This window comes from Pelmatolapia mariae, linkage group LG14, assembly GCF_036321145.2.
Source record: "Pelmatolapia mariae isolate MD_Pm_ZW linkage group LG14, Pm_UMD_F_2, whole genome shotgun sequence".
Taxonomy (NCBI): domain Eukaryota; kingdom Metazoa; phylum Chordata; class Actinopteri; order Cichliformes; family Cichlidae; genus Pelmatolapia; species Pelmatolapia mariae.
This window is the reverse complement of record NC_086239.1, coordinates 12,203,990-12,228,185: the sequence shown is the minus strand read 5'-3', so window position 1 is coordinate 12,228,185 and position 24,196 is coordinate 12,203,990. Positions and strand designations below refer to the sequence as shown.

At 39.3% G+C, this 24,196-nt stretch overlaps 1 protein-coding gene across 2 annotated transcripts in view; it reads right to left on the bottom strand.

The window, feature by feature from the left end:
• Positions 1-24,196, bottom strand: part of LOC134641129 (arf-GAP with Rho-GAP domain, ANK repeat and PH domain-containing protein 1-like) — a 58,874-nt gene that overhangs the window by 16,330 nt on the left and 18,348 nt on the right. For both annotated transcript variants that reach the window (XM_063493361.1, XM_063493359.1), the window contains exons 3-21: positions 23,426-23,595; positions 19,574-19,662; positions 19,375-19,457; positions 18,593-18,733; positions 18,391-18,460; positions 16,998-17,118; positions 16,655-16,839; positions 16,390-16,496; positions 14,966-15,165; positions 13,854-13,939; positions 13,258-13,440; positions 4,811-4,985; positions 3,437-3,571; positions 3,194-3,329; positions 2,929-3,031; positions 2,015-2,207; positions 1,869-1,914; positions 1,562-1,725; positions 307-519 (exon numbers count right to left, since the gene is read on the bottom strand). In XM_063493361.1, the coding sequence (XP_063349431.1) occupies positions 307-519; positions 1,562-1,725; positions 1,869-1,914; positions 2,015-2,207; positions 2,929-3,031; positions 3,194-3,329; positions 3,437-3,571; positions 4,811-4,985; positions 13,258-13,440; positions 13,854-13,939; positions 14,966-15,165; positions 16,390-16,496; positions 16,655-16,839; positions 16,998-17,118; positions 18,391-18,460; positions 18,593-18,733; positions 19,375-19,457; positions 19,574-19,662; positions 23,426-23,595 (2,600 nt within the window). The remainder of the gene's footprint in view (positions 1-306; positions 520-1,561; positions 1,726-1,868; positions 1,915-2,014; positions 2,208-2,928; positions 3,032-3,193; positions 3,330-3,436; positions 3,572-4,810; positions 4,986-13,257; positions 13,441-13,853; positions 13,940-14,965; positions 15,166-16,389; positions 16,497-16,654; positions 16,840-16,997; positions 17,119-18,390; positions 18,461-18,592; positions 18,734-19,374; positions 19,458-19,573; positions 19,663-23,425; positions 23,596-24,196) is intronic.

The window sequence follows — 24,196 nt, the reverse complement described above, 5'->3', positions numbered from 1 at the left end:
TGTCTGTAAAGGGACCATTACAGCTCATCTGCTATACAGATGACTTCTTAATCCAGGAAGGCCTTGCTTGTTTTGGCATGGCAATACTAATCCAGCTCAGGTTTTAGAACAGCATAGCTCCAAACTGGCCTGTCAGTGTGTCTCTCAGCAGATGCAGTATCACGATATCAAAACATCAGAAAAACAAATTTGCCCCTTTTAAGGAGAGCCACAGGTGTCTGATCTATACATGTTTTACAGGATACTCAAAGCTTGTAAAATAAAAATAAACGAATCACGAAGAAACAAAAATCATATGACTCTTACTTGCAGTGCTGAGCCAGGAGGGGGAGTCCTGTAGTGTGAACACTCCCTCTTTCAACTCCCTGAAAAAGCGTTTGAGTGTGTTAGAGACGTCGTCCACCTGATGCTCATCTTGCCTTAGGCAAAGGCTGCGAGCATCGCGACGAAACCTCTCGCACAGAGCTGCCACACGAGAGTTCACACCGCTCTTGCGATAAATTCCCTCTGACGCCATACCTAGAGATGGAACATTAACAAGCACACACAAAAACAAAAAAAGGGTATAATGTTACACAAAGACAAACTTAAACAGGGAGAACCACCTCTTTCACCACTGACAAAAGAAAACAAAAGTTCCTTAAACTTAATCGTTTATTGCATCTTCCAACATTCAGAACATTTAATGCATCAAGTGTTTCGCCTCAACACTGCAACGATTGGCCTCTGAGGGCTTGGAAACATTGAGCTGACTGACATCTGAAGGCAAAGCACAAACAACAACGAGGGGAAAAAAGAAAGAAAAAAAAAAAATCACATGAGCAGAGCAGCTAGCGGTGAGGCCAGAAGGCCAATATGTCAAACGGTGTCAACCCACAAAGAGAGAAGTGTGATGCAGCTGCACTTCTCTACAATGAGTGCAGATAATTAAAACAATGGACCTCACACACCACACTGAGAGCAAGTTAGGCCCATGTCCACTCGAGGAAATAAGAGTCATGTTATTTCCTCTATTTTATCTTTGTCTACTTTGAACTGTTGTACATGTCAAGCTTTTCAAGCTGTGAACTACTGCAAGAGCTGTAGCACAAGCAACTCTGCCACTCTGGTTCTCACAAGAAACCAATGTTTAAGATGAGGAGGAAGCTAGTTCTGCCCTGGGTAGATCCAGTGGAATTTAACACAGTAAACTTGAGGTCCAACTATTGTAGCCACATGAGTTCAGAGAAAGATAGAAAAGGTTACAGTAATGCTGAACCAAGAGCCTGGATTTTTGTTTGTGTGCTGAACTATGATGGTTAATTAAATTTGATATTATGCAAATGTTATATTATCAATGCTTACCATGATACGAGATATAGCTTGTGTTGTAAGGAGTCATCTTTGTTTAGTTTGTTATGAGGTAATGTTGCATATATGTGTGAATGTAACACAATAAATAAAACTAAAGATGCATGAAGTACATAGTTACTTCACAAAAATGGTTTCTTATGTGTGTGTGTGTGTGTGTGTGTGTGTGTGTGTGTGTGTGTGTGTGTGTGTGTGTGTGTGTGTTTCTTACCACACTGTGTGATGTAGTTAATGCAACTATCTACGATCACCGGTATGTCCGTCTCTGTGAGCTGCTGCTCGTGAAGCCTGTCTCCTCCACTCCCTGCAGCTGCCTGGATAGCTGCACACCAGCAAGAAAAATCCAGCTTTCTCTTTCCTTCTATGTACAGAGTTCTAAAACAAGAGAAGAAGAAACAAATAAAGCAGAGAAAACTGTTTCACCATTAGGAATATCTATAAAAAATAAATAGGTTAGTCTTTAAAGGGGTTTCAAATTGTATAATTCGTCAATCAGCGCACAAATTATCCGTTCTCACCTGCCTTTCCCCACCAGAACCATGACTTCATTGTCTTGCTGAATTGCTGTAAAACACAAATACAGGGTAAGAACTGTTGTGTTCTAATCGCTGAGCACTCGCACAGTGATTAAATCCATGTACTTGTGTTTGCGTGTCTTACTCACATAGTTCGTTCAGTTTGCGGAGGTGGATCTCCTCCACCTGACTGCCCTCCAGGTAAACGTGAAGTACAGATCCCTCCAGAGCAAACCAACCAACTTTGGACCTTTGTAGGTTCAAGCCATCTTTGCACATCAGCTTCCCAATCCTCTCAAAACTCAATCTCAGCAAAGGTTCTGCTGAGACTGGAATAAAGGTCTACAAGCAAAGAGGACATACAGCGTTTGTACTGAAGCTTCTTTAGGCTGCTCTCTTTTCAACAACGGGATAAAGCTCCACATATATTGATCTGGCAGATTTTTACTCCTAATGATCTTCCTGACGCCATCCCCAAGGGATCTGTGTCTCCTCCTGGTCAAACCAGGGTTTGTACCAAATCATTCTTACCCCTCTTTTTTATTACTTTTATTTTATTCCATTTAACCTAATTTAAAATCAATCAAGCTTTTAAAAACTAATACCATTTGTCACTGCTTGAAGAACGCAGTGTGGGCGGCAACAAATTCAGCCTTGATTCTGGTTACATTCTGTCCAGTTACTATCTCGGCCTTATCCTCAACAGCTGTGGAAAGAGACAATCCTCCACGAAACTGGTTGTGTCACAGGTTGTTCATGACCTTGTGCATAACTCTGACACATCTGACTGGTTTCACAATAACTAATGAAATTCGAGTGCACACACTTCGCCATTTCAGCTTTCAGCAGTTGAGATAAAATGACTGTTGTTTCATTTCACATGATCACGTCAGTCGTAAAGAAAGTTGTGCTTTGATAAAATAAACAACAGCGAGCACTGTCCTGATCACTGACACCAAGCTTAATCTGCTAACACCACTTATAAGAGCTTTCTTATTTGACTAGAAATAAAGACAAATCACAAATCTCTCCGTTAAGCTGAATATATGTATTTGATTGTTACCTTGGCGATAGACTTGACCCATTGGGATCTGACTTCTGAGTCATCGGTGCCGAACAGGTAGAGACGCTCAGACTCTGAATAAATTTCAAATGTATAGTTATACCTGGGGGTTGAAAAAAAAAGGAGGTTAGAAGAGCAGACACTGGGCAGTTTAAGAAAGAGAAGGGGGAGACATACGAATCATATCGCTTTACATTACAAGGTGTCATTGCATTTTTGCTGTAAATGTGCATTTACGATGGACAGTGTGTGGGTGTTTGCGTACCCATGTTTGTCATCATTGTCGAAAGCCAAACACACGATCTCTGAAGCCTTGAGAGCTCCATTTGGGTTTGAGTTCTTGTCACTTTCGTAGTAGCTGAAAACGCCATCATTTAGTGTGCACCAGCGACGACTGAACTCTATATTGATAGACAAATAAATATTTGCCAAGCATAATAGTGACAATCACTTTAACTATTCTTTCCTACTGTGATAAGTGTTGCTGTTGTAGAGTGTTTGTGCTTACCCTCTTTGGCCTTGCACTCTGTGACTGGCCGAGCCATGGATCCAGTTTTGAATAAGAAGCCATTGTGAGACACGGAAGGAGGTAGTGGGTAAGGTTCTGGGTCCATAGCATCCACCTCCTCTAACCGTGGTAGCTCTACAGAAAAACATTGTAAAGAATTTGATTGTATGAAAGTAAAGAAGTGTTTACGACACACTCTTACGGTCTCTTAAACTTTTAAACCCTGATGAAATGGTCCCTCCCTACTTTCTCAAGACTGTGCTTTGAGTTCTTACCTCATAGTTGAACTATATTTTGCTATGACTGTAGTCAGCCACTCTTAAAATGATCCATCTGACGTCACCAAATATCAATCAATTTCTAAATTACCTCATTGCTAATACCAAGATTATTATAGTTAACTAAAAACTAACCTAAACCACATCTTAGTTCACTATAAAATAAAAAGTAAACTTTAGAAAAAATTTAAATTAACAAATGATACAAAGTATTACAACTTGCCTGATGAGGCTTTGATGGGAGTGTTTATTGAGACGTTGGATGTCTACAAGACTGTGAGTCAATGAAAAAGTTCTGTTAACTAGAATCAGGGGGCTCTTAAACTAAAGCTAAACATTTTCAAACAATAAAAACTAAACTGAAATAAGAAAATCCAAAAGCAAAGTTTCAGTAACACAGATTACGACTGCTCCAACGGCCCTGTAAAAAAAATTATTCAAAAATCTATTTAAACTCAGCAGTCACACAGAGGGAAACAAAAGAGCCCTCATACTCGCTGCCAGTTCTACAGCAGGACCAAGACGAACTGTATTCAGCATGCTTTACACCAACAACATGCCTCTAAACTAGCCTGCCTGCAATCCAGACCTGTGACCCACTGAAAACATTTTACACATTTAGAAAATGAAAGACACAACAGTGGGTAACAAGGAGCACCTCCTATGTGAAGCAAGAATGGGGAAACACTGTTCAACTGATTACAGGTTGAGTAAATCCCTGCATTATGCTTCACTTAAATTTTTAATAAGCATTCAAACTTCTCGGATTGTAGAATTGATATTAAGAGTCGACTCATTATTTCAAAGCATGGTTCAAGATCCTGTTGATCACTGAAGCAAAAAAGATTTTAATGTCAGGGAAACATAATTTATGAATGACCTGACTGAGAAGATCAGAATTACAAAGCCAACTGCTTTGTATAAGATCCTTTTCAAATTATCCCTCCAGTCCGTTCTCTTTTCCAGAATCTGACTGCCTACAAAAACGTGTTATTTTTTTAAATCAATACTTTAACAAATTCTTTCATGAAAGCCCTACTCAGTCCATTAAAAACAAATGTGTGCTTGAGACCTTGAGCACGCACGCATACTGTACCTGTGTTCAGATTATGGTTCAATAACTCGGCCTGTAGGGGTTGTGAGTGTGCGGTGGCCAAGGAGAGGGGGGAGGGTTGACTTTCCAGCCCAGATGAACAATTCACATCTGCACCGCAGAAAATCAGGCTCAGCGTCTCCAGTACATCGCTGCACTGCACATTTATACAAAGAGCCTGGAGAAAAGGGGAGAGCAACAGAGAAGGAGACACACGAGTAAACGCTCATGTACAAAAATAACAGGCGGAAACAACTGTGTACCGTTTCTTGGCAACGACTTCTAGCTTTATAGTACAAGTATTGAACTGAAATTAATTTTACCTCCAAATGCAGACGTATTATTTATTTGTTATAGACATATAAAGAGAAATGCATTCCTTAAAAAGTAGGAGACCAAAAAGGTTGGATCAACATTAACTATGACTTAACAACAGTGAGAGCTACACAACTGTAAAAAAGAAAAAAATAAGATGGACAACAATTAAAGCAAAGCAGGGAAGGAAATGAGGGTGTGAGTTGAAATTAAGACAAGCAAGGAAGGAAATATGGAGAACAGGATGAGAGCGTCGACTTGAGAAGCATTTAGGTAATAAAGAAAAAGGAGTTGCTTTTGTTTTTATAAGAAAAAATCTACAATACAAAACTAATAAAAAAAACTAATAAAGGGTTTTAATACTGTGATCCTGCTGCAGCTGAAAAGGTTCAAATCATGTTGTTTGAAGTTCTTTCAGTTTTCAGAATGAATTGAACTTCTGCACGCCAAACAAGCTTAGTGCGCGCTTGTCTGTCAGTGTATGCGGGCTTTAAAACCTGCACGGCCTTTTGCCCAAGAACCCTCATGCTTTACTGTCAGCACTGCTCCACTCCTTCTCCTTCCAAATAGATTTAAAAACCATTAAAGTATACTCTGTGTTTTTATTGAATAACAAACACTGAAGTGTCAAGAGCAATCTCCACTTATTTTATTTTGGGATTTACCGCAACTGTAGATTACTCTGGTTAAACTATATACAAAGTACTCTCAGGTGTCCTCGAGCCATTTTGGAATGATTAGATTATAAGTCCTAGCTTATGCATTTATCACTTTGTACTCTTTGTGTATGACTGCACAATTGTTTGCAGTTGTTTCCTCGTCACTGATATAACTTGAAGGAATCTTCAGTAATTGTATTACATCCTTGGATGTAATGGAAGCTGTGCAGCAAAAGGTTAAGCTGGAGACACAAAGGACTAGTGTCAAAAACCTGATCTGAATGGAAATCTAAAAACAAAAAAACAAAACAGAAATATTTATTTTTTTACAATATATTTTTGTAAGCTGAGCATTCACTCTTGAATCTCATAGGAAGGCGCAGACTTTAGGGAGCCTGTTTAGCTCAGTGGGTGAGAAGGTAACTATATGCCACATGGCTAAAGTGCAATGGTCTGGGTTTGAGTCTGACCTGCGGCCCCGTGCTGCGTGTCCTCGCTTTCTCTTTCTCATCTGGTTTTTCTGTCTGTCTTCACTGCTTTACTGTCAAATAAAGACTAAATATGCCCAAAAACTAATCTTTAGAAAAACAAAGTCTGCCCTGGGAGGAGGCCCCGGGGCAGACCCAGGACACGCTGGAGAGATTATATCTCTCGGCTGGCCTGGGAACACCTTGGTGTTCCCCCGGATAAGCTGGAGGAGGTGGCTGGGGAGAGGGAGGTCTGGGCTTCTCTGCTTAGGCTGCTGCCCGGATAAAGCGGAAGAGGAAGGATGGATGGATGGATGGATGGATAAAAAAAAAAAAATGTCTGCCTTGCAATTTAGGCATACGTACCGCTATGGCAACCCTAAAATCTACATGCACCCTGATATTACACCTCTCATTTAACCCCCGACACCACCACCAAGGACAGAACTATCGTGACAGATCCAGATGTCTTTACCTGCAGTATGAAACTTTCCTGGCAGTGATCACACAAACATTTTTAACGTGTTTACGAAGAAGCTTTTCTGTCATATTTCTGTTGCCATCATCTCTCCTTATTAATAGCTCATGAGCGATGACTGATTTGCCATTACTGGTAAACCAGTGCAGGAATTTAAAACTCAGGCAGGTGGAATGCAGCACAAGTTGAGAAAGCCGTAATCAGCATTGTGCAAACTCGCTGGAACGATGATGAATATAACTGGTGTTCATTCATATAAATAAGTTCCACAACACTGCTTTAGACCGTAAACAACAAACAAACTAACCCTGAGTACAAGGAAAGAAGAAGAGAAACGCACGCACACATGTCTGTCTTCAGTTAAACTCAATCAGCTCTTTTGGGTCTGATTGAGAAATTCCCCAGTGCACACACACACAGACAGAGCCCCTCCTCCATTTAAGCACTACTGAGCTTCCACACACACACACACACACACACACACACACACACACACACACACACACACACACACACACAAACAAACAAGGCAATTAGCAAAGATCAGAATTGCAAAAGATACACACACACACCCAAAAAACAAAAAGACAAACTGCCAAAGCACCAATGAGTTGAGAGAATTTAAAACATCAAGAATTATAAATGGGGTTGTTTGCCAAAGTGACAGCACTTCCCATTCCCAAAGCCACAGATCCTGAGACATTACGCAGTCTGGCTTTGTTTCAGGCCAATGAGTCGGAGTGCAGCTGCAGACCGGGTCAAGCACTGAAAGATTTGGCAAACAAAATTCAGGGCGCTCTAAAGAGCTGCTTAAAATATCACTAGTAATTTTTTTGTCCAGGGTGAGGCCCAAAATCAGTAAAACAGGCTGTATTTTTCCTTAAAAATCCATCCATGAACTGGTTTTCATGCCAAGTAAATGAAGTTTTTGGTCTTAAAATCTTTAAAAAGATTTAAGGCAACTTGAAAATGTTATAAAACTATACACAACAAATAAAAAGATGGGTGTAACCTGCTCTTTATCACTGATGGCAACCAAATTTTTCCACTTTTGGTCAACAACATCAAAATGACCACACTGTTTAGCTGTACCGGCCTGCAATGAAGATGCCCAACAAACACAATCATCCGAACTCTTGTTTGACCACAAGCACAAAGCAGTTCACAGACAATACTCTGCCATCAACAAATAAGTGTGTTATGCTCTGTGGTGATATATTTTCATGTGTATGTGTGCGGTCCGTACACAACAATGCACAAAGAGAACAGAGGAAAAATCAGGCTCGGCTTCATCCCATGTGGACATACATGTGGACACCTACGCCGTGCAAAGAGCCAGTGTACAGTAATATGACAGCAGCTTTTTCTTCTGTCCAGGAAAAGTGAACCTATCAGAATGAAGTACAATGAGGAAATGGGCTGTTTGAGTGTTAAGAAACCTCACCCTTCAACATCTGCTGCCGATGAAACAGGCAGTAATGTAATAACGCACACAGAGAGAAGGGAATTCAAGAATCTTGCTGAATTTCCCTAGAGAGACAGAGACAGAGGCAGAGAGATTTTTATCTGGGCGTGTTAAAAAAAAAGAAAAGCCAACAAAAAACGTAGGCCTCCATCTGGCCTCTGCATTTGTATGGGGCTGAACTGGAGGAAAAGGATGATGAGGGAGGGAAAGGAAGAAAGAAAAATATTGTGAAAAGAAGATGAAAGCATTTCAGTCAGCCACATTAATCAGAGACAGATTGTTTTTGGCTAGAAACTCAACCTATGTACAGACAGCGATACTAACACATGCAGGCTTTGCTGTGTAGACTTTAGCACAAAATACCCCAAACTACACCCACACTTACAGATGTGTATGTACGTGCATATATTAAATCCAGATGAGGAAGAGCTATTCGCATATGTTCCATCATTACCTCACCGTGGATAGCTTACAGAGAGAGGGAGATGGTCAAGGAGGTGAAAATCCAGACAGAAAAAGGAGGGCAGAGAAAAAGAAAGAAAAAAAAGATTTGAAGGAAAAAACAGAGTTCCAGACAAAAAAAGGAGGGAGGGAAAAAAACACTACAAAATAAACAAGAAAGGAGATCACATGTTGAGCCAATCTCCCTGTAGAAATCGAAAGGATTTATGACCCGAAATCCTACAGTGTGAATGAGGACATGATGGGAATGGTCGGAAAACAGAAGAAATAAATAGGAAGAATGAGCAAAAGCAGAAAATAAACAAAAGGAGAGGGTAAGCGATGAAGAGCTCTTCTTATATGGAATCTAATTACAAAAAACTTTAAAAGCATAAAAAACAAGGCCGTAAAGAGATTCTTAATCCTGTACCTTAGTTGTTAGTTTGCTATGATAAAATACCAACAATATGCTGATAGCCACCAGCACACAGTCAAGGAGACCTGGGAAAGGAGAGTGGCCGTCAACTTTTCAATAACCGATTGCTTTATTTTCTCAAATGTCACTAAAAGAGCCACAAAGTTATGAAAAAAAGTTAAACTATGACAACTATCCCCAACTCAAACTTGGCACAAACACAGAGGGACTATCAAACTGCCAAAACTTGTCTGCATTAAACAACTCTACGTCACACTGTGCACTTCATTATGAAACGTCATTTATGCTGTGTCACTTCTTCCCTTTCAAGGAAACCACGAGCCAACAAAGCCTTTAATGTATTTTATGTCAACCTAAAGGCCATAAAAAGCTTCAAACTGTTTAACAGGAAGATGGCAACGCCACAGAGGAAGAACGAGTCATGGATGACTGTTACTTTATTCTTAACACGCAGGTGACTAACATTCAGTAATGTCTTCTAAAAACAGATACAGTTGTGCCTACAACTGCATCTGTTTTGTTTTGTTTCTGTAAGAAGGAAATGCAGAGTATGGTTTTTCCAGGGAATAAGAAACCCAGTGTAAAACTGTGGTCACAGCTAGAGTTCACTACTTGATGCAATTGAGAAAAATTAGGAAGCCACAGTAAAGACAGAGGGGGAACCAAAAGAGACTAAACAGGAGACGACGATCATGATTTACAGATGGAAACATACAAGCACACAAAAAGAAAGAGCAGTACAGACCAAATACAGAAAAGGCACACAACCATGCCTACGCAGGCAAATTCATGTGCATTTCAATGTGTTGCAGCTCACTCCAGAGAAAAAAAAACAAAAAACATACACACACAGACACACAATAGCTCTAATGTCTCACTAACACAGAGCTGCAGTGCTGCAGTCCCCATAGTGTCAACACAAAAATGTTTCCCACAGACACATTCAAGCACATGACTGCACACACATACTGTCAGAGATCTAAAATCCACTTCCACACATCGCTATAAACTAACCACCACTGAAATGCAAGGTTGTGCTCTTTTTCTTAACAGAGCTAGCCTAAAAGGACTCAGAGAGCTGCAAAAACAAGGCATATTTTCACTACCCTGTCCTACAGCTCCCCTCTTATACATAGCCCTACCTGGAAGTTCTCAGTTCCCTTCAGTCAGTCCGCTATTTGAATGTCAGTCGACAAAGACAGCCCGGAAAAGTTGCAAATGTAAAAGTCTGAAGCTCAAATCAAAAAGAAAATTATAAAAATATAAACGACTTGCAAATAAGAAAAAAGAGCAAGGAATGAAGTGATCAAATTTCTTCAGCGGTCAGAGCCAAACAATGTGTAGGACAGGAGGAGAAGGAGGAGGAGGAAAACAGAGGGAGGGGTGGAGTTACAGCACATTCCAGTTAAATCAGTAAGTAATGATGTCACATTAAGGAAAAAAGTAAAAACAAAGAAGAAAGCGAGCAAGAGAAGTGGGGTTAAAAAGCCAGGAGTAGATAAATGACCCTGAATTAGCTAAGGGTGCTGCTGCACTCACAGAGTGTACAAGCATGTTTTTGTCTTCCTTTCACACTTTTGCACACTTACATCGCCTTTTTTGTCACCCACTTTTTTGTCACCAGCTGACACATGTGCAGAGTGTACAATTTCTGAAAGGCACACCCAAGCAGAAGCAGAAGCAATGCTCATCTGTATTTTTCTCATGAACAGGAAAAAAACAAAACAAAACAAAAAAACAAGTAGAGCAGCCATTTAAGTAATCACCTCTGAAATGGGGGTGGGGGGGTATGTGTGTGGGTTTGTGGGGGGGAATGAAAGCTGTAGGAAAGTCCAACAGACCACGTCCTCTATAGGTCCCAAAGACCCAAGAGAGAGATAAGAAAAGAGCAGAAAATGGAGCCATCAGGGAGGAGGACCAGCAGCTGCTTTTAAAACTACAAACTAAACAACTTCCTTTATCTCATTCTGCACATCCCAAACACAGTGACTCACACTCACTCACTCACTCACTCACTCACTCACTCACACAAATGTAAAAGCTTAACGGCTTGAGGGGGAAAAACATAGCTCACAGTCAGGTGCTAAATGTGACTCATTTACACACCAAGTTTATCTGTGACCTGTACACATTGTTAGCGGTAACTGGGTTAAGCTCCTAAGAAGTGACCGAGCTGGGTCTGAAACACTCAGTCATTAACCACACATGATGGAGCACAGTATAAAAGCTATGGCCATTCCATGGCCACTCACATTTCCTGATTCTAAACAATACTAACCAAATAATGTGTCATCTTCAAGCAAAGCTTCGCCCACCACAAGTACACAAAGACACCGCGGTTGTCACATTTAAAAGAGTCGTTGCTAAGAGTCGGTTCTGGGACCTTGCAGAGTTGCAAGTTTGAAAAAATGACTCAGAAGCAGGGCTTTCACAGGGTTTAGTCCTGAAGCTGCATTAATCAGTCTTTAATTCTTCAACTCTAAAATTGAGGTTTGCAAAATTACTTCAAGTGGCAGAGCGTGTTTCACAAGTTTAATCAGTTTTTTTAGTCTATAAACCCGACTTGCACTCCATTGCAGCTGGAGTGCGATCAAACAAAGTCCCACAAATGCCTCACAAACAAGAAAAGTGTCAAATGTTGTAACACAGGATCAACCAGCTGCAGAAGCAGAAGCATACTGGCTGCTTTACTGTAAGTATCTAAGTGTTAAATAACACTTTCGCCTCAGTCACAGGATCTTAACCATGTATTTACACAAAGGAACTTGCTTATTTTTATGCTCTTTCTATTGGCTTCAAAGGAAATTCTGCATCTTATTCTAAGTTACTGCTCAAAACAAGAACTCTGAACAGAATTGTCAACTTCAAGGTGTAAACCAAGGATGTCAAACTCATTATACACAGTGGGACAAAGGCAGCCCACTTTAATCTTAAGGGGTAAAGATCAAAGTAAAACTATATGATAAATATACCTTCATACTTTTAAAGCTGTTTAGTGGGCTGGATTTGAGTATTCACTTGGCCAACTCTGTCCTCCAGTTTTTGCATGCTTTTGCATATGCCAAAACTGTTAATTAATTTTTTTTCCACTCACCAATCAACCCCAGTATAATATAACAAGAAATGCAATTTTTTTTCACAGTACCAGTCCAAATAAACTGCATGTAGAGACTGCTGAGGCACCGATCTGACGAAGACTACAAAAACATTCCTGCTGCACTGAAGATTCCCACTAGCCCCCCATATTTCTTAAACAGAAGACATTAGGAACAAATGGGATCATTTTGTAATGCTGGCTGCCTGCCAAACTAAGCAATCAGGGAACCAAGGGCTTGGAAGGAGGGGTGACCAAAAAGAAGATCCTGTGTGGAGATAGCTGCCTTTCTGGAAGTTTCTCCTGTCAGTGCAGTAGTTTTTCCTCAATGAAAGGCATACAAAAACCTGCATGGGATTCAGAAAAAAAAAAACAACCTCAAGGATCCTGATACTGTGAGAAACGAGATTCTCTAGCATGATAGCAGCAGTCGGGTCTGAAGGAAACTAGACACTATTCAATACTATCCCAGCCAGGAAGTGTGGTGGTGGCAGCATCATGCTGTGGGGGGATTTTTTTAAGGAGGGACAGGATGACTCATCTGGGCTTATGGACACCGAATGATGCCAAGTACACACATGACCTAATGAAGGCAATAATGCACCAGGGCAGCATCTCAGACTAGTATGAAGGTTCATCTACCAACACAGGATAATGGGAAAACTGATCCTGAAGCCGTGTAGCCGAGAGCCGGTCGTTTGTGACATTCCAGGCTCCGGTTGCCTAGGTAACCCTCTAGTGACTTTATTATCAGGTCATATGTTAATCAACAGTATTCTTCAGTCTGGTACTTTCAATCACACAGAAACAGGAAAAGTTTATTTGGGCCCCGCCCACTACTCATAGCAAGCGGTTATTTCCCTCACGGAAAGATTATGGAAAGTCATTCACTTTCTGTGGTTTCCGGTTGGCACGTCGCTTCCAATGTGGACACATTTTAAGGCCCCATCCGCACACTCAGCTATTCGCTTGTCACTCATCACTTTACACTTTGCAGCTGCCCACTAGCAGAAATTTCTGGCAATGCAGTGTGCAGATTCAGAATTAAACACAACTGTATCACAAAGACAAAAGCAAACTGTGACTTTGACTTACGTGATTGAGCTCCCTCTGGTTTCCATACAGAGCGTGGTACCTCCTGTATTTGCCCTGGCGATATTTGTTGCTGATGAAGCGTCTTCTCTCTTCGCTGCAGCTCGAAGGCGACAGAGCTTCACTTGGTGGGACATTAGCTGCCCAAAAACTGTTAGCCCGCTCGTTGCCTATCACCAGGAATAACTGCAACAAGGGCAAGGTGAAGAGGAAAATAAATCAATAAATAAAAAATGAAGAGAAGTACTTCCACATTAGGATAGGAAGAAACACACACTTATTCTATTTTTCTCTATTATTCTTCTGTAGCACTTACTAGATCAGATTACTGACACTTCTGACCTGCAGGTTTATAAAACAATATAATGAAACCCACACAAAACCACCGGTAACTACTGCCTCGGAAACTTCCACAGAGATGAAACTAAAACTAAGCTGTCTCAGCTCCAAAATGATTAATTACAGAAACATTATATTTGAACATACTAGTTAATTAATTTCAAAGAAACTGGACATAAATCCATGTCTTTGGAGTCTGTTCTAATTTTTAGATCAAAAAAGTCTCAACAATTAATTAGAGAGAGAATTTCTATTTGTACCTGAATAAGCTCTTCTGTCCAAACTTTCTTATCCATCTTCAGACTTCGAACTTTTGAAATGCTAGGGCCTAGTCCTCTGTGCTCCCCTGGAATAACACACATACACATATTACAGCCACATTCAATCTTGACCATATTATAAGCTCTGTATGGACAACCAAATAACTCTTTACAAACAGACAAAAAAAACAAACAACAAGTACAGTGAAATGATTGATATTTTTTTATATTTCAAGGCAAAAAAAAAATCACAGCTGACCAAAGAGAACACACAGGCTACAACTAGTCATTAGGTTTAGGAGGCAATTACTTTCTCACAGGGCCAGGTAGGGCTGGATGCCTTTTTCCTTTAATAAATGAAAGCGTCACCTAAAAACAGCATTGAGTTTTAGCAAAGGGTCAAATACATTTTCACAGCACTGTACAATTACTGCCCTGTGGTTTTACGCTTCTGCCAAACAACACAACCAACCAACCACACACTGATATCAATGTGTGTCCAGACTTATTTCACCTTAGTAGAAAAAGACTTTATTTACTAGAAAAATCTATTAAGTGTCTGCATAACTGAAAAATGGAGGTGCAACAAAAACGGAGGTGACTGCAGAGAAGCTACAAGTTCTAAAGTATGGCTACCTCACACATGATTACCTGAAGCACACATAATTCAGCCAAGAGTTTAAAGGTGGGTAGTAGAAGTGGGTGACATAGCCTGACATTTATATCATGATTCTTTAATTTATAATATTAGTATTTCCTATGATAAAAAAAAAACATGTCCTTTAATAATGGCCCAAAAAGTATTTTTTAGGAAATGGTATCAGTGAAAAACAGAAGTGAGCTCTGACCACTAACATCTAAATAGTCCCTGAGAACAACTGAACATTTGTCCTAAACTGGAGTGTTTTCCTAAAGAACTTCCTGAAATATCACATCCATGACAACTGATGGCCACGACAAAAAAAAAAGTCACAATGCCTCTTGTGCTGGAAGCCACATGTTAATTCTGATTCTCAGCTACCAGCAACAAAAAGTCAAAATGCTGCTAAACACAAAGTATTCACACTGACAGCCCAAAGCACTGCACAAAAACAAAATCAGAACACACAAACCTGCGCATTGTTTGCACACCACCACACACAAATTGATGGCGGCCCACTCCGGCTTCGGTGCTTCACAGTCGGCGCACAGACTGTTGCTAGACTCCGCCCAGATCCGCTCAGCCACCTCGCTGTTAGACAATGCCTCACCTATCGCGTCTCGCATAGCATTCACCCACTGCTCTCTCATCTGCTCTGACTCTGCGATGAAGCTGCGGAGAGAGGCAAGCATATGGACGAGTGTTAACGCTGACACGAAGGTGAGAAATGACGCTTAGATCGCTGTTGTTACGCTAAATATACTCAAGACCTGGAAACCACATAAACTCACAGAGGCAGACAAGCTTCCTCTTTTCACCCTGTCTGCTGCATGCTCGGTTTATCTTCCCTTAAATTAGTAATACATATAAATATACTTTACAGAAATAAATTGAGTAATTATTTCCTGCCCTGAAATATTTCTGGATGTTACATGGGAACAAAAGCACAAAACCACAGATACAGTGCTTTAAATACAGTAAAAACACTAAATACGGTACTTTAAATTACAAATCATAACATTAGCTTAACAATTTAAATAAAAAGTTCAATCATGAATTTCAGAATAAATCAGTATCAGCATTATTAGTATTAGTATACAACTAAATAAATCTGAGTTAAATCAACAAAAATACTGATGACTGCCATTTGTTTGGGTTTTGGAAATGTAATGGAAAATCTGAGCACTGGCAAAGAAAAAACCCATTACATTTCTGTCCAGGTCTGAATCATTGTCTTTTCTTATTACTAATTTGTTTCATTTACATTGCTGATGTAGACATAATGAAAGAAAAAAAACTAATTTTATTTTTAAACATTTCTAAATCTTCAACCTTTCTTAAGGTTATCAGGTCTGAATGAAAATAAGACACTTTCACATATGTTTACAGTGAAGAGACTCAGAGCCAGTACACTAGTCCACAGAAACACACATTTCCCCATCCTGTCATGCTGAGACCCTGCACTACAGGCGCAGGCTGTGAACTGTCAGCCAAAAGACCACACACCACACAACACATGCACTCATGCACAAACATATCCCCTGCACTTCTTCGCACAAAAACACGCACACACACAGTCACACAAAAGGCTTTTCACATTCTTGAAAGACGACCAGCTGAGGATTGAGGGACAGTGGGAGAGTTCTCACTAAAACAATATGACCTAATTTCTGTAAGTAACCCAGCAACTCAACTCGAGAGCAACTCAGCTGCTGATAATGAGGAATGATCATCGTCTCTAAACTCTCTAATTAGTATATCTCAAAGTTTATCTCACATAAACAGTTTTGAGTAAATATAAACCCAACTGCTTAATTACTGCAATAAGAAGTGTGATAGTCACACAAACATGGGAAAGGTGTGAGAGCAGATTTCATTTCTGTGTGCATGCAATACCTAAATATGCGATAAGGTGTGGTGAGATCAAAGCTTCGACGATCTGAGTCCTTAATGTTTCCTACATTCATCTCAATAGACGTGATACCCAATCCAATACGATAGTCCTGTAAGAAATGGAAGATAAAATTTAAATTACACGATTTCAACAAATCAAAACAACAAAAACATTTCTTATAATTCTAACAATCATTGAAGTAAAGAAAACAAAATGCAATTATCTTAAGTACAAATCTGTACACACAGCTCCACCCAGAGTTCTTACATCAATATTTTTGTAGAGGAAAACTTTATCTGAGGCAACAACTGTGTAAAGTTTGGAGCGTAACCCTTTTAGCTCCAAGTAACCCTGACAGTCTGGGGCTAAAGGTGAGCCGGGGTTCATGACAGTGTGCCTTTGGCGCCCACTGGTGCAATCCTGCAGTACAGTCACCCATTCGTTTCGCTCAGCTGCAATGAGAGAGCATACGCATGTCAGAACAGACATGTACGTAGTAAAATCTGCGCCCACAAATATATATGAACCGAGGTAACTGCATATTTTGAGACATGTGAAATAACTGTCTGTACAAGTGTAAGCACATACAGAGCTGGGTGAACAGACATACCTTCACTTTCAGCCCTAAAGATGAAGGTTCGATTGTTTGTAACAACTTCAAACTTCAGCTCCCCCACAGTGGTCACATTAGTGATGAAAGCTGTGGAGATGATCCCCTTAGAATACACGTCCTACAACACAAGATAGCACAACACATACTCAGCATCTCAGATTAGTGCTGCAGCTATCGATTACTTTAATGATCAGTTATATCAATTAATCAAGTAATAAGATAATACTTTTGTCTTGTGAATGAGCAACAGTAAACATAAAAAAACAAGGCGATTTAAAATTAACCACTCATTGGCTTCCATTTTAACTGCAGTGTTTTAAGTAATTTAAAATGCATATAACTATGAAAAAACACCTTCATTGTATTTACGTACCATTAAAAGTCATATTTATTAAACAAAACATTTTCATAAATGCAAAAACTCCCCACAAACAACTAAAAACAAGTACATTGGTGTCAAATAAAATAAGATATACATGCACACTAAACTAAGGTATAAAAACAGATGCCTTTGCTCTGCATTTGTGGAAGCTTCTCTGACATTAAGAGGAGTGTATCTAGTTAATGTGTGCGCATGTGTGACCCTTTAAAAGAGTTTGTGGTGGCTGTCACACAAAAGCGAGGACATCAACATTCTCAGAACTGAGGCTTGCCCTTTGCTTTGATGTAACGTTTCCTGCTGCAGAAGACAGATGTTCTGATGGTGCACAGTAAATAATTAACATAAATAATAATGTCAAACTTAACAGCACTGAGTCAGTGACACAGTTTTAATTACAGAATAAAATTAAAATCAAATTAAGATTTTATATTAATCCAAATCTGCAAAATAATCTTACTAACTCACTCACACTCCATGCTCCTCTTTAGACTCACCCCTGCCCATCAGCCTTAATAATGGCTCATCTGCATTTTTTACTGTAACTCCTGTAACTTTACTATCGATTTTCACTGTATAAAACAAACAGCAGTGCATGGGAGCATTTCCAAAGTTTGTTTTTCTACAGGTTGGAATTTTTGTCCAAGTGGTTTGATGAAGGACTCTCATTACTGCTGTCTTTTTTCTTTTCTTTTTTAACTGGTAGCTGCTTGGCCTTAATATTGTCATACTTTTTATTTACACAAGTGCTCCTAGACACGTTTCTACTGCAGGCCTATTTTTAGTGGTAAATGTGGGTGAAAATGTCACATTTACATAGTAACAGCTGAAGAGTTTTATAATCAAGCTATTCACGTTACTCGAAGAATCATTGCAGCCCTAAAAATGATCAATACCTATTTAGTATGTCAACAGTATCTCCTGGACAGAGTCACACACAGACACAGCGCTTCCATTCTGTGCTTGTGTCTGAACACATCACTGACTTTTTGGATGCATTTGTTTTGTTACCTTGTCAGTGTCAAAGTATCTCAGGTAGTCAGCATCTAGCTTTACCCATCGTCTCTGGTAGTAAATAGCCCTGTGGATGAGGACAGACAGAACACCGAATAAAAAAGCAAATATCGCTGCCCTGTGTTTGTTTTTTAATTCAATCAAATATTTGTGTAATGTATATTTTCAGATTTGTTTTTAAGCATCATCATTATTATACCCCTGAGGTGGATTCTTGTCCAGCCAACCCATCTTAATGACAGCAGAAAGCTGAGAGGTGTCTTCTTTCATGGTGGAAGCCAAAACACCAGTGTTTGGTAGGTAAAAACTGCCTTGCTGGCTGTGGAGACTCCCTTCATACCTATACGTGTGTGCGCACACACAGACACAGGCAAACAAAAAAGGAAAAAGAAAGAAACATCACACAAACTTCATAAGCAATTACATTTTTCGTCAAAGTTTAAGTCAGACAAGTTGTGCAAATGTTGTGCAAATGTTTTCAAAATCCAAAGAATATTTCTAAGTTTTGACAAAAGCTAACTGTGCAAAAATATAATTTTAAGAGATTACACAAAAGAGGTGAAGATCAAAGATTAGATTTCTGCAGCACTGACAGTTTGAGAATATGTTGTGTATTAAAATGAAAGTAAATTGAAACAAAGTAAATACAGCAGCATGTCTCAAATTAACTTACACAAACACTGCAATAAATGGACTGGTACTTATATAGTGCATTTCTATTCTAACTCAACACCCAAAGCGCCTTGTGTAACATTCACACAAACACTCTCGGGGTTCAGTAATAAGGATATTTTAACATGCAGACTGGAGTAGCTGTGGAATTGATCACTGACTGATTAGGATTGGTGGATCGATACTCTACCTCCCAAGTCACAGCCATTCAGAATAATCAACAACCAAAGGGAAACAAAATCCTGCAAACAGTGTGTTTGTATTTCAGTTTCTGTATAAGGTTTGCATTTGTGTTGTTTTATGACTCACTCATAATCGTCGAGCACTCCATCGTCACTGCAAAGAGAACTCGGCCGCTTCTTTGTGTAATTTGGCACTTGCAGGGACATATCCTATTGGAGGAAATGGGAATGATTCACAGGATATGGCAAGAGGAAAGAAAGAGCCTAAAAGCCCATTATCTCTTAATGGGAGGGGTCTGGGAGTGGTCCGATTAACAGTTTCTTACCCTCTCTGGTGGGTTCATTCGATGACCAGTGGGACCAAACAAGTCTGGCTCCTCGTAGTCATTCGAATTTTCATTGACCGTAGCCAACACTGAGCGAGAACAGAGAAAAGGAAAACAAATCAAGTTTAAGCTAAAGTCTGGAGCAGGTTTTGCAGAACCTGAGAAACTCTGGCAACATGATATAAGTGCCAGGGGACAATTTCAGTGAGGCAAATTTGCATGCTTACTCACTGGCCTCTACATTACAAGCCGATCCAGGAAGCTCAGAGAATACTTCCAAGGCAAAAAGTGAGTCCCACTAGTAAAACTGGATTATGTGGATATGAATTTGTAGTAATTTTGGCTGTGTCAATGTTTGTAAGCGCAAACAAACTGAATTAATAGTGAGTGAGTTTTAAAGGCTATGCACCAGTTTGTGACGTCTCTTTCTCTTCCCTTAAAACTCGTTTTTCAGGTTGAGCATCTACTATTAAGCAGAGCCGTATTACCACTGAAACATTATACAATATTGAGGTGAAACTGTTGCAGAAGTTGTAATTCTGTGGTACATTAAAACTGAAGGCAGTGGTTTGCAAATCGTTAACACACCTCATGTACTTAAAATTAAAGAAATAAAAATTAAAATCAATCAAATGTTAAAACTAAGATTTTTTTAATGATATGCTTGCTTTGAATTTGAGGCCAGTGACATGTTTAGAAAAAGTCAGGACAGGCCCATGCTAAACACTGTGTTGCAGTACCTCTTTTTTTTTTAAACCACAAACAGTAAAGCGTGAAGTGAACAACTGCTGTAGTTTTAAAAGGGAAATGTCCTTGTTTGACAGAAGATTTCAACCCCTCAATACTTCGAGGCATAACCTGCCACTGCAAAAGCTTTAGATATTAATAAGCATAAATGGTTCACATAACTGCATGCCACCCATGCTGTGTACTCCTAATGTACTGATAAAAAAAATAAATAAAAATCTCTCTTCTCATTTTGATTGGTCATACCAGACTCAGTGGGCATTTTTTGCAACTGAAAAACAAAGTCAATGGCAATCACAAACAGGACACAGTTTAGCCTTAAAGTAAGTTTGGAGAACAGATAGCTATAGCTGAACACTCTTTGCGGTTCACCTCTGCAAATTCAAATCAGTGAACTGGAACTCTCAACTATGTTCATGCTGCTGTCACCTTCAGTACTGCGAGGCCTCTTTTCTTGTATTGTTTGTTTATACTTGATCAAATATTTTCAGAGGCCTGCAACCAGTCCAGCTTAACAAATAAATACATAACCATGTAATTATAATACTTGGAAAATGTGTCACTCTCTTGCCAAAATCAACAAGACCTTTTGTGAAAATGACATTACCTGTTTGACAGGCGATGTTGCTGCAAAGGGTTTAGATATCATGTAACAGAAATGGTTCACAGACGTGTAAGCTACCCATACTGTTTGCTCTAGTGCTTTAATAATGAAGTCAATGGGCTACTTTCCGTCTTAAATACTCTTTTTCTCTTTGTGGTAGAATTTTAAATTGCTTATGTGAATGCAGTGACAAACTGCGTTCACTTTGTTAATGAACTGACACCTGGTCCCTAAGATGAGGGCGTTATTCTGAAATATTTCTCCAGATACTCTCTTTGATGAAAACCACTCTACCTTTGCTTATACAAGACTCAACCTCTATAATGTAATCTCTTAGATCAATATTAGTACCAATTATAAGAGAGATTTTACACAAAGTATTTTTTTTATTAATCAATTAATTTGTTGCACTTTGCCAAACTTTTTCATAATCAGTTGCTGACATTAAGTTCAAAATTAAATACAATGACATGTTGTCTTTGTATGATTTTCAATCAATCAAATCTAACCCTACTGTGATTTCCATAGAACTGTATATTTCTTGTTTTGTGGACACTGGATTTAAATGATTAAATATACAGCCAACATGACTACATGTATAAAAGGCTGTAAAGTACTTTTGGCAAAGGGTCGAACACATTCACTTGTCCACGATGGCACAGACAACATCGACAGGACTACAAGAAAAAGTCTTTTTCTAAAAATGGGAAAAATATTTTTGGTACAATGACTCTAGTTTCAAACTTTTGAGAACATTTAATGTAAAAACTGAACATAGATTCATAATAAGTTTACAGTATGTGCAACAACTGGTCTACCAACTTGTTGCCAATCAACAAATCTCGTTTTAAAGCACTACAGGCAAAAGGGAGGAGCAGGTAGGATGTCTTCAACTTTTACCTACAAATGTATGTTATGATAGTGTCATATTCAAATAGCTGTGGGATGATTTCTAGAAAATTTTTAAATAAACTCACTTGCTTCGGAGGGCCCTCACACAGTTAAAGGAAGCTATTTGAAGTTATTTGACACGTTTGCTATCACAAAAAATGCTTTGATGAGCAAGCCCTATCATTTTAATCTACCGGGTAACATGTGACAATATACATGCTTGTGAATGATATTCAATAACTCTGTATGCATGAAATTAAAGAACCCATATAGCCATGATAGCATGCACATATTATAAAAAATCTCTTGTCCAGTTGTCTGCCCATCTTCTAAATTCAAATAACCTTTCAATGCTTTTCCAAGTATTCACTTGTGTCCATTTAATTTCTGCCACATAGGTCAAGACTGTTCTCCAGTATGAGCATCTTAAAGCAAGAAGATGAGATTATAAAGACACATGCTGACTGATATGCAGATTCAGGCCTGAGATTGACATTTTAATATAAAAAAAACCCAAAACACTGAAGCCTGACGGTCACACTGGGATGAAGCTGCTGCTTTGTCTAACTCACTACACAGTTCACCGCAAAGAAGCAGGAGAAAGGAGGAAGAACTGTGGCGAGCAGACTGTATAATTAGTTAACCCCACAGCAGAGCTAAGGTTAAAAAAACAGGAAGCAATCTCGCATGGAAGAACACAGAATGACTTCAAATTCATCTTCATAAAACAAAAGTAAAAAAACATTCTTTATTAGTGGTTTTCTGACTTTCTCTGTCTGTATAAAAATCTTGAGCCACCTCTTATTTATTTACATTTTGCTTCTAAGAAATAGAGCGATGAATCTAATTTTGAAATGTTTGCTGGAATTATCATAAATGGATATATAGAGGAGGTTGGGTTGTATAGAGGTACAACCGTGACTGTCTACAGCCACTGGTAAAAGACAGAGGAGGATCTGTCATGTGCTGTTGAGCATCATAAACACAAGATATTAATGGAATCTGGAAAAAGTCTGATTAGCAGCAGCTTCATTTTTCAGCATCACAATGATCTCAAACACACTGCCGATGCAGTAAAAGCACACATGGATAAGAAAAAACACACACTGGAACACTACCAGTCGTGGATTGGTCTCCTCAGAGCCTGGCCCTGAACATTATTGAAGCAGTGTGGGATCATCTTGACAGAGAATGGAACAAAAGGCAGCCAACAAAGAAGAAGAGCTTTCAATGTCTTTCAACAAGCCTAAAGAACTACTCCTGAAGACTACTTAAAGAAATGACAAGAAATTTCACCCAAGAGAGTTCAGGCTGTGCTGAAGAATAAAGGTGATCATACCAAACACTGACTTTCAAGCTTGTTAGAACTCTATAAACTCTGTTTCGGCTTATTTTCAAGGTATGTTGAAAATATACTTTTTATTAAATCGCTGCACCTATTTCCCATTTTTGTGAAAAAAAAATATAAGGAAGTGAGGACGATGCAAGACTACGGACAGTACTGTAGGTTCTGTATTTTTAAATTTACCACAGCCATAGTTGTAATTAAGGGATGAAACGCACAAAAAAATAAAATTAAAAATGGAACATAAGCTGATTATATTACTTACTATACTCGCTGGGAGGTTGGGGAATTCTCCTAGCAGGCAGAGCTGGCTGTATATCAAGTTGAGTCAACTGTTGTGGGCTTTCTTGAGTTTTAGGTGGCCTGATGCGAGGTGGGATCTCTGGAGTTTGTTCTCTGAGCGTGTCATCCGTGCCTGTCTTGGTGGGAGATGGGCTGGAGGATAGAGAAAAATAGGGCAGGTCAAAAGAGGTTTGGAGGGGTGGGGATGAGTCCTTGGAAGCCATGGTGTTCTCAGATCGGGTAAAAATTCCAAGCAGGCGGCTGATTTTATTCATCTTCTTATATAGTTTATATAAACTATATATATAAAAACTATTATAGTTTATATAGTTAGACACCCCTTCCTCTCTAACTCTTTTCTCACTCCACAGTAAAAGCTGAAGTGTCCTTTGCTGGCGACAAAGCTGTGCAGAGCTTTTTTTCCTAAAGTTATAACTCTCGAAGAACTTCATAAAGTAATATTTAAAAAATAAAAAATGAAAAATAGGGATCCATCTGGTAACCTCATTTAGTACAAATTAAGGACTGCTGCTCTGAAACCCAAGTATTCCACAGTTGTAGTAAAACTAATCCCAGACACTGAAACACGTGTTCCTTTGCTCTCCTCTTGACAAGTCTAGTTTTTTTACTCACACTTCTGGTTTAAAGAGCAAGCCTAAGCCTGCCTCACATAAATGATGCCACCTTATTGTAAACCCACGCTGCCTGTGTATACTCAGGAAACTCAAACACACAAATATATCTTACGTGTGCC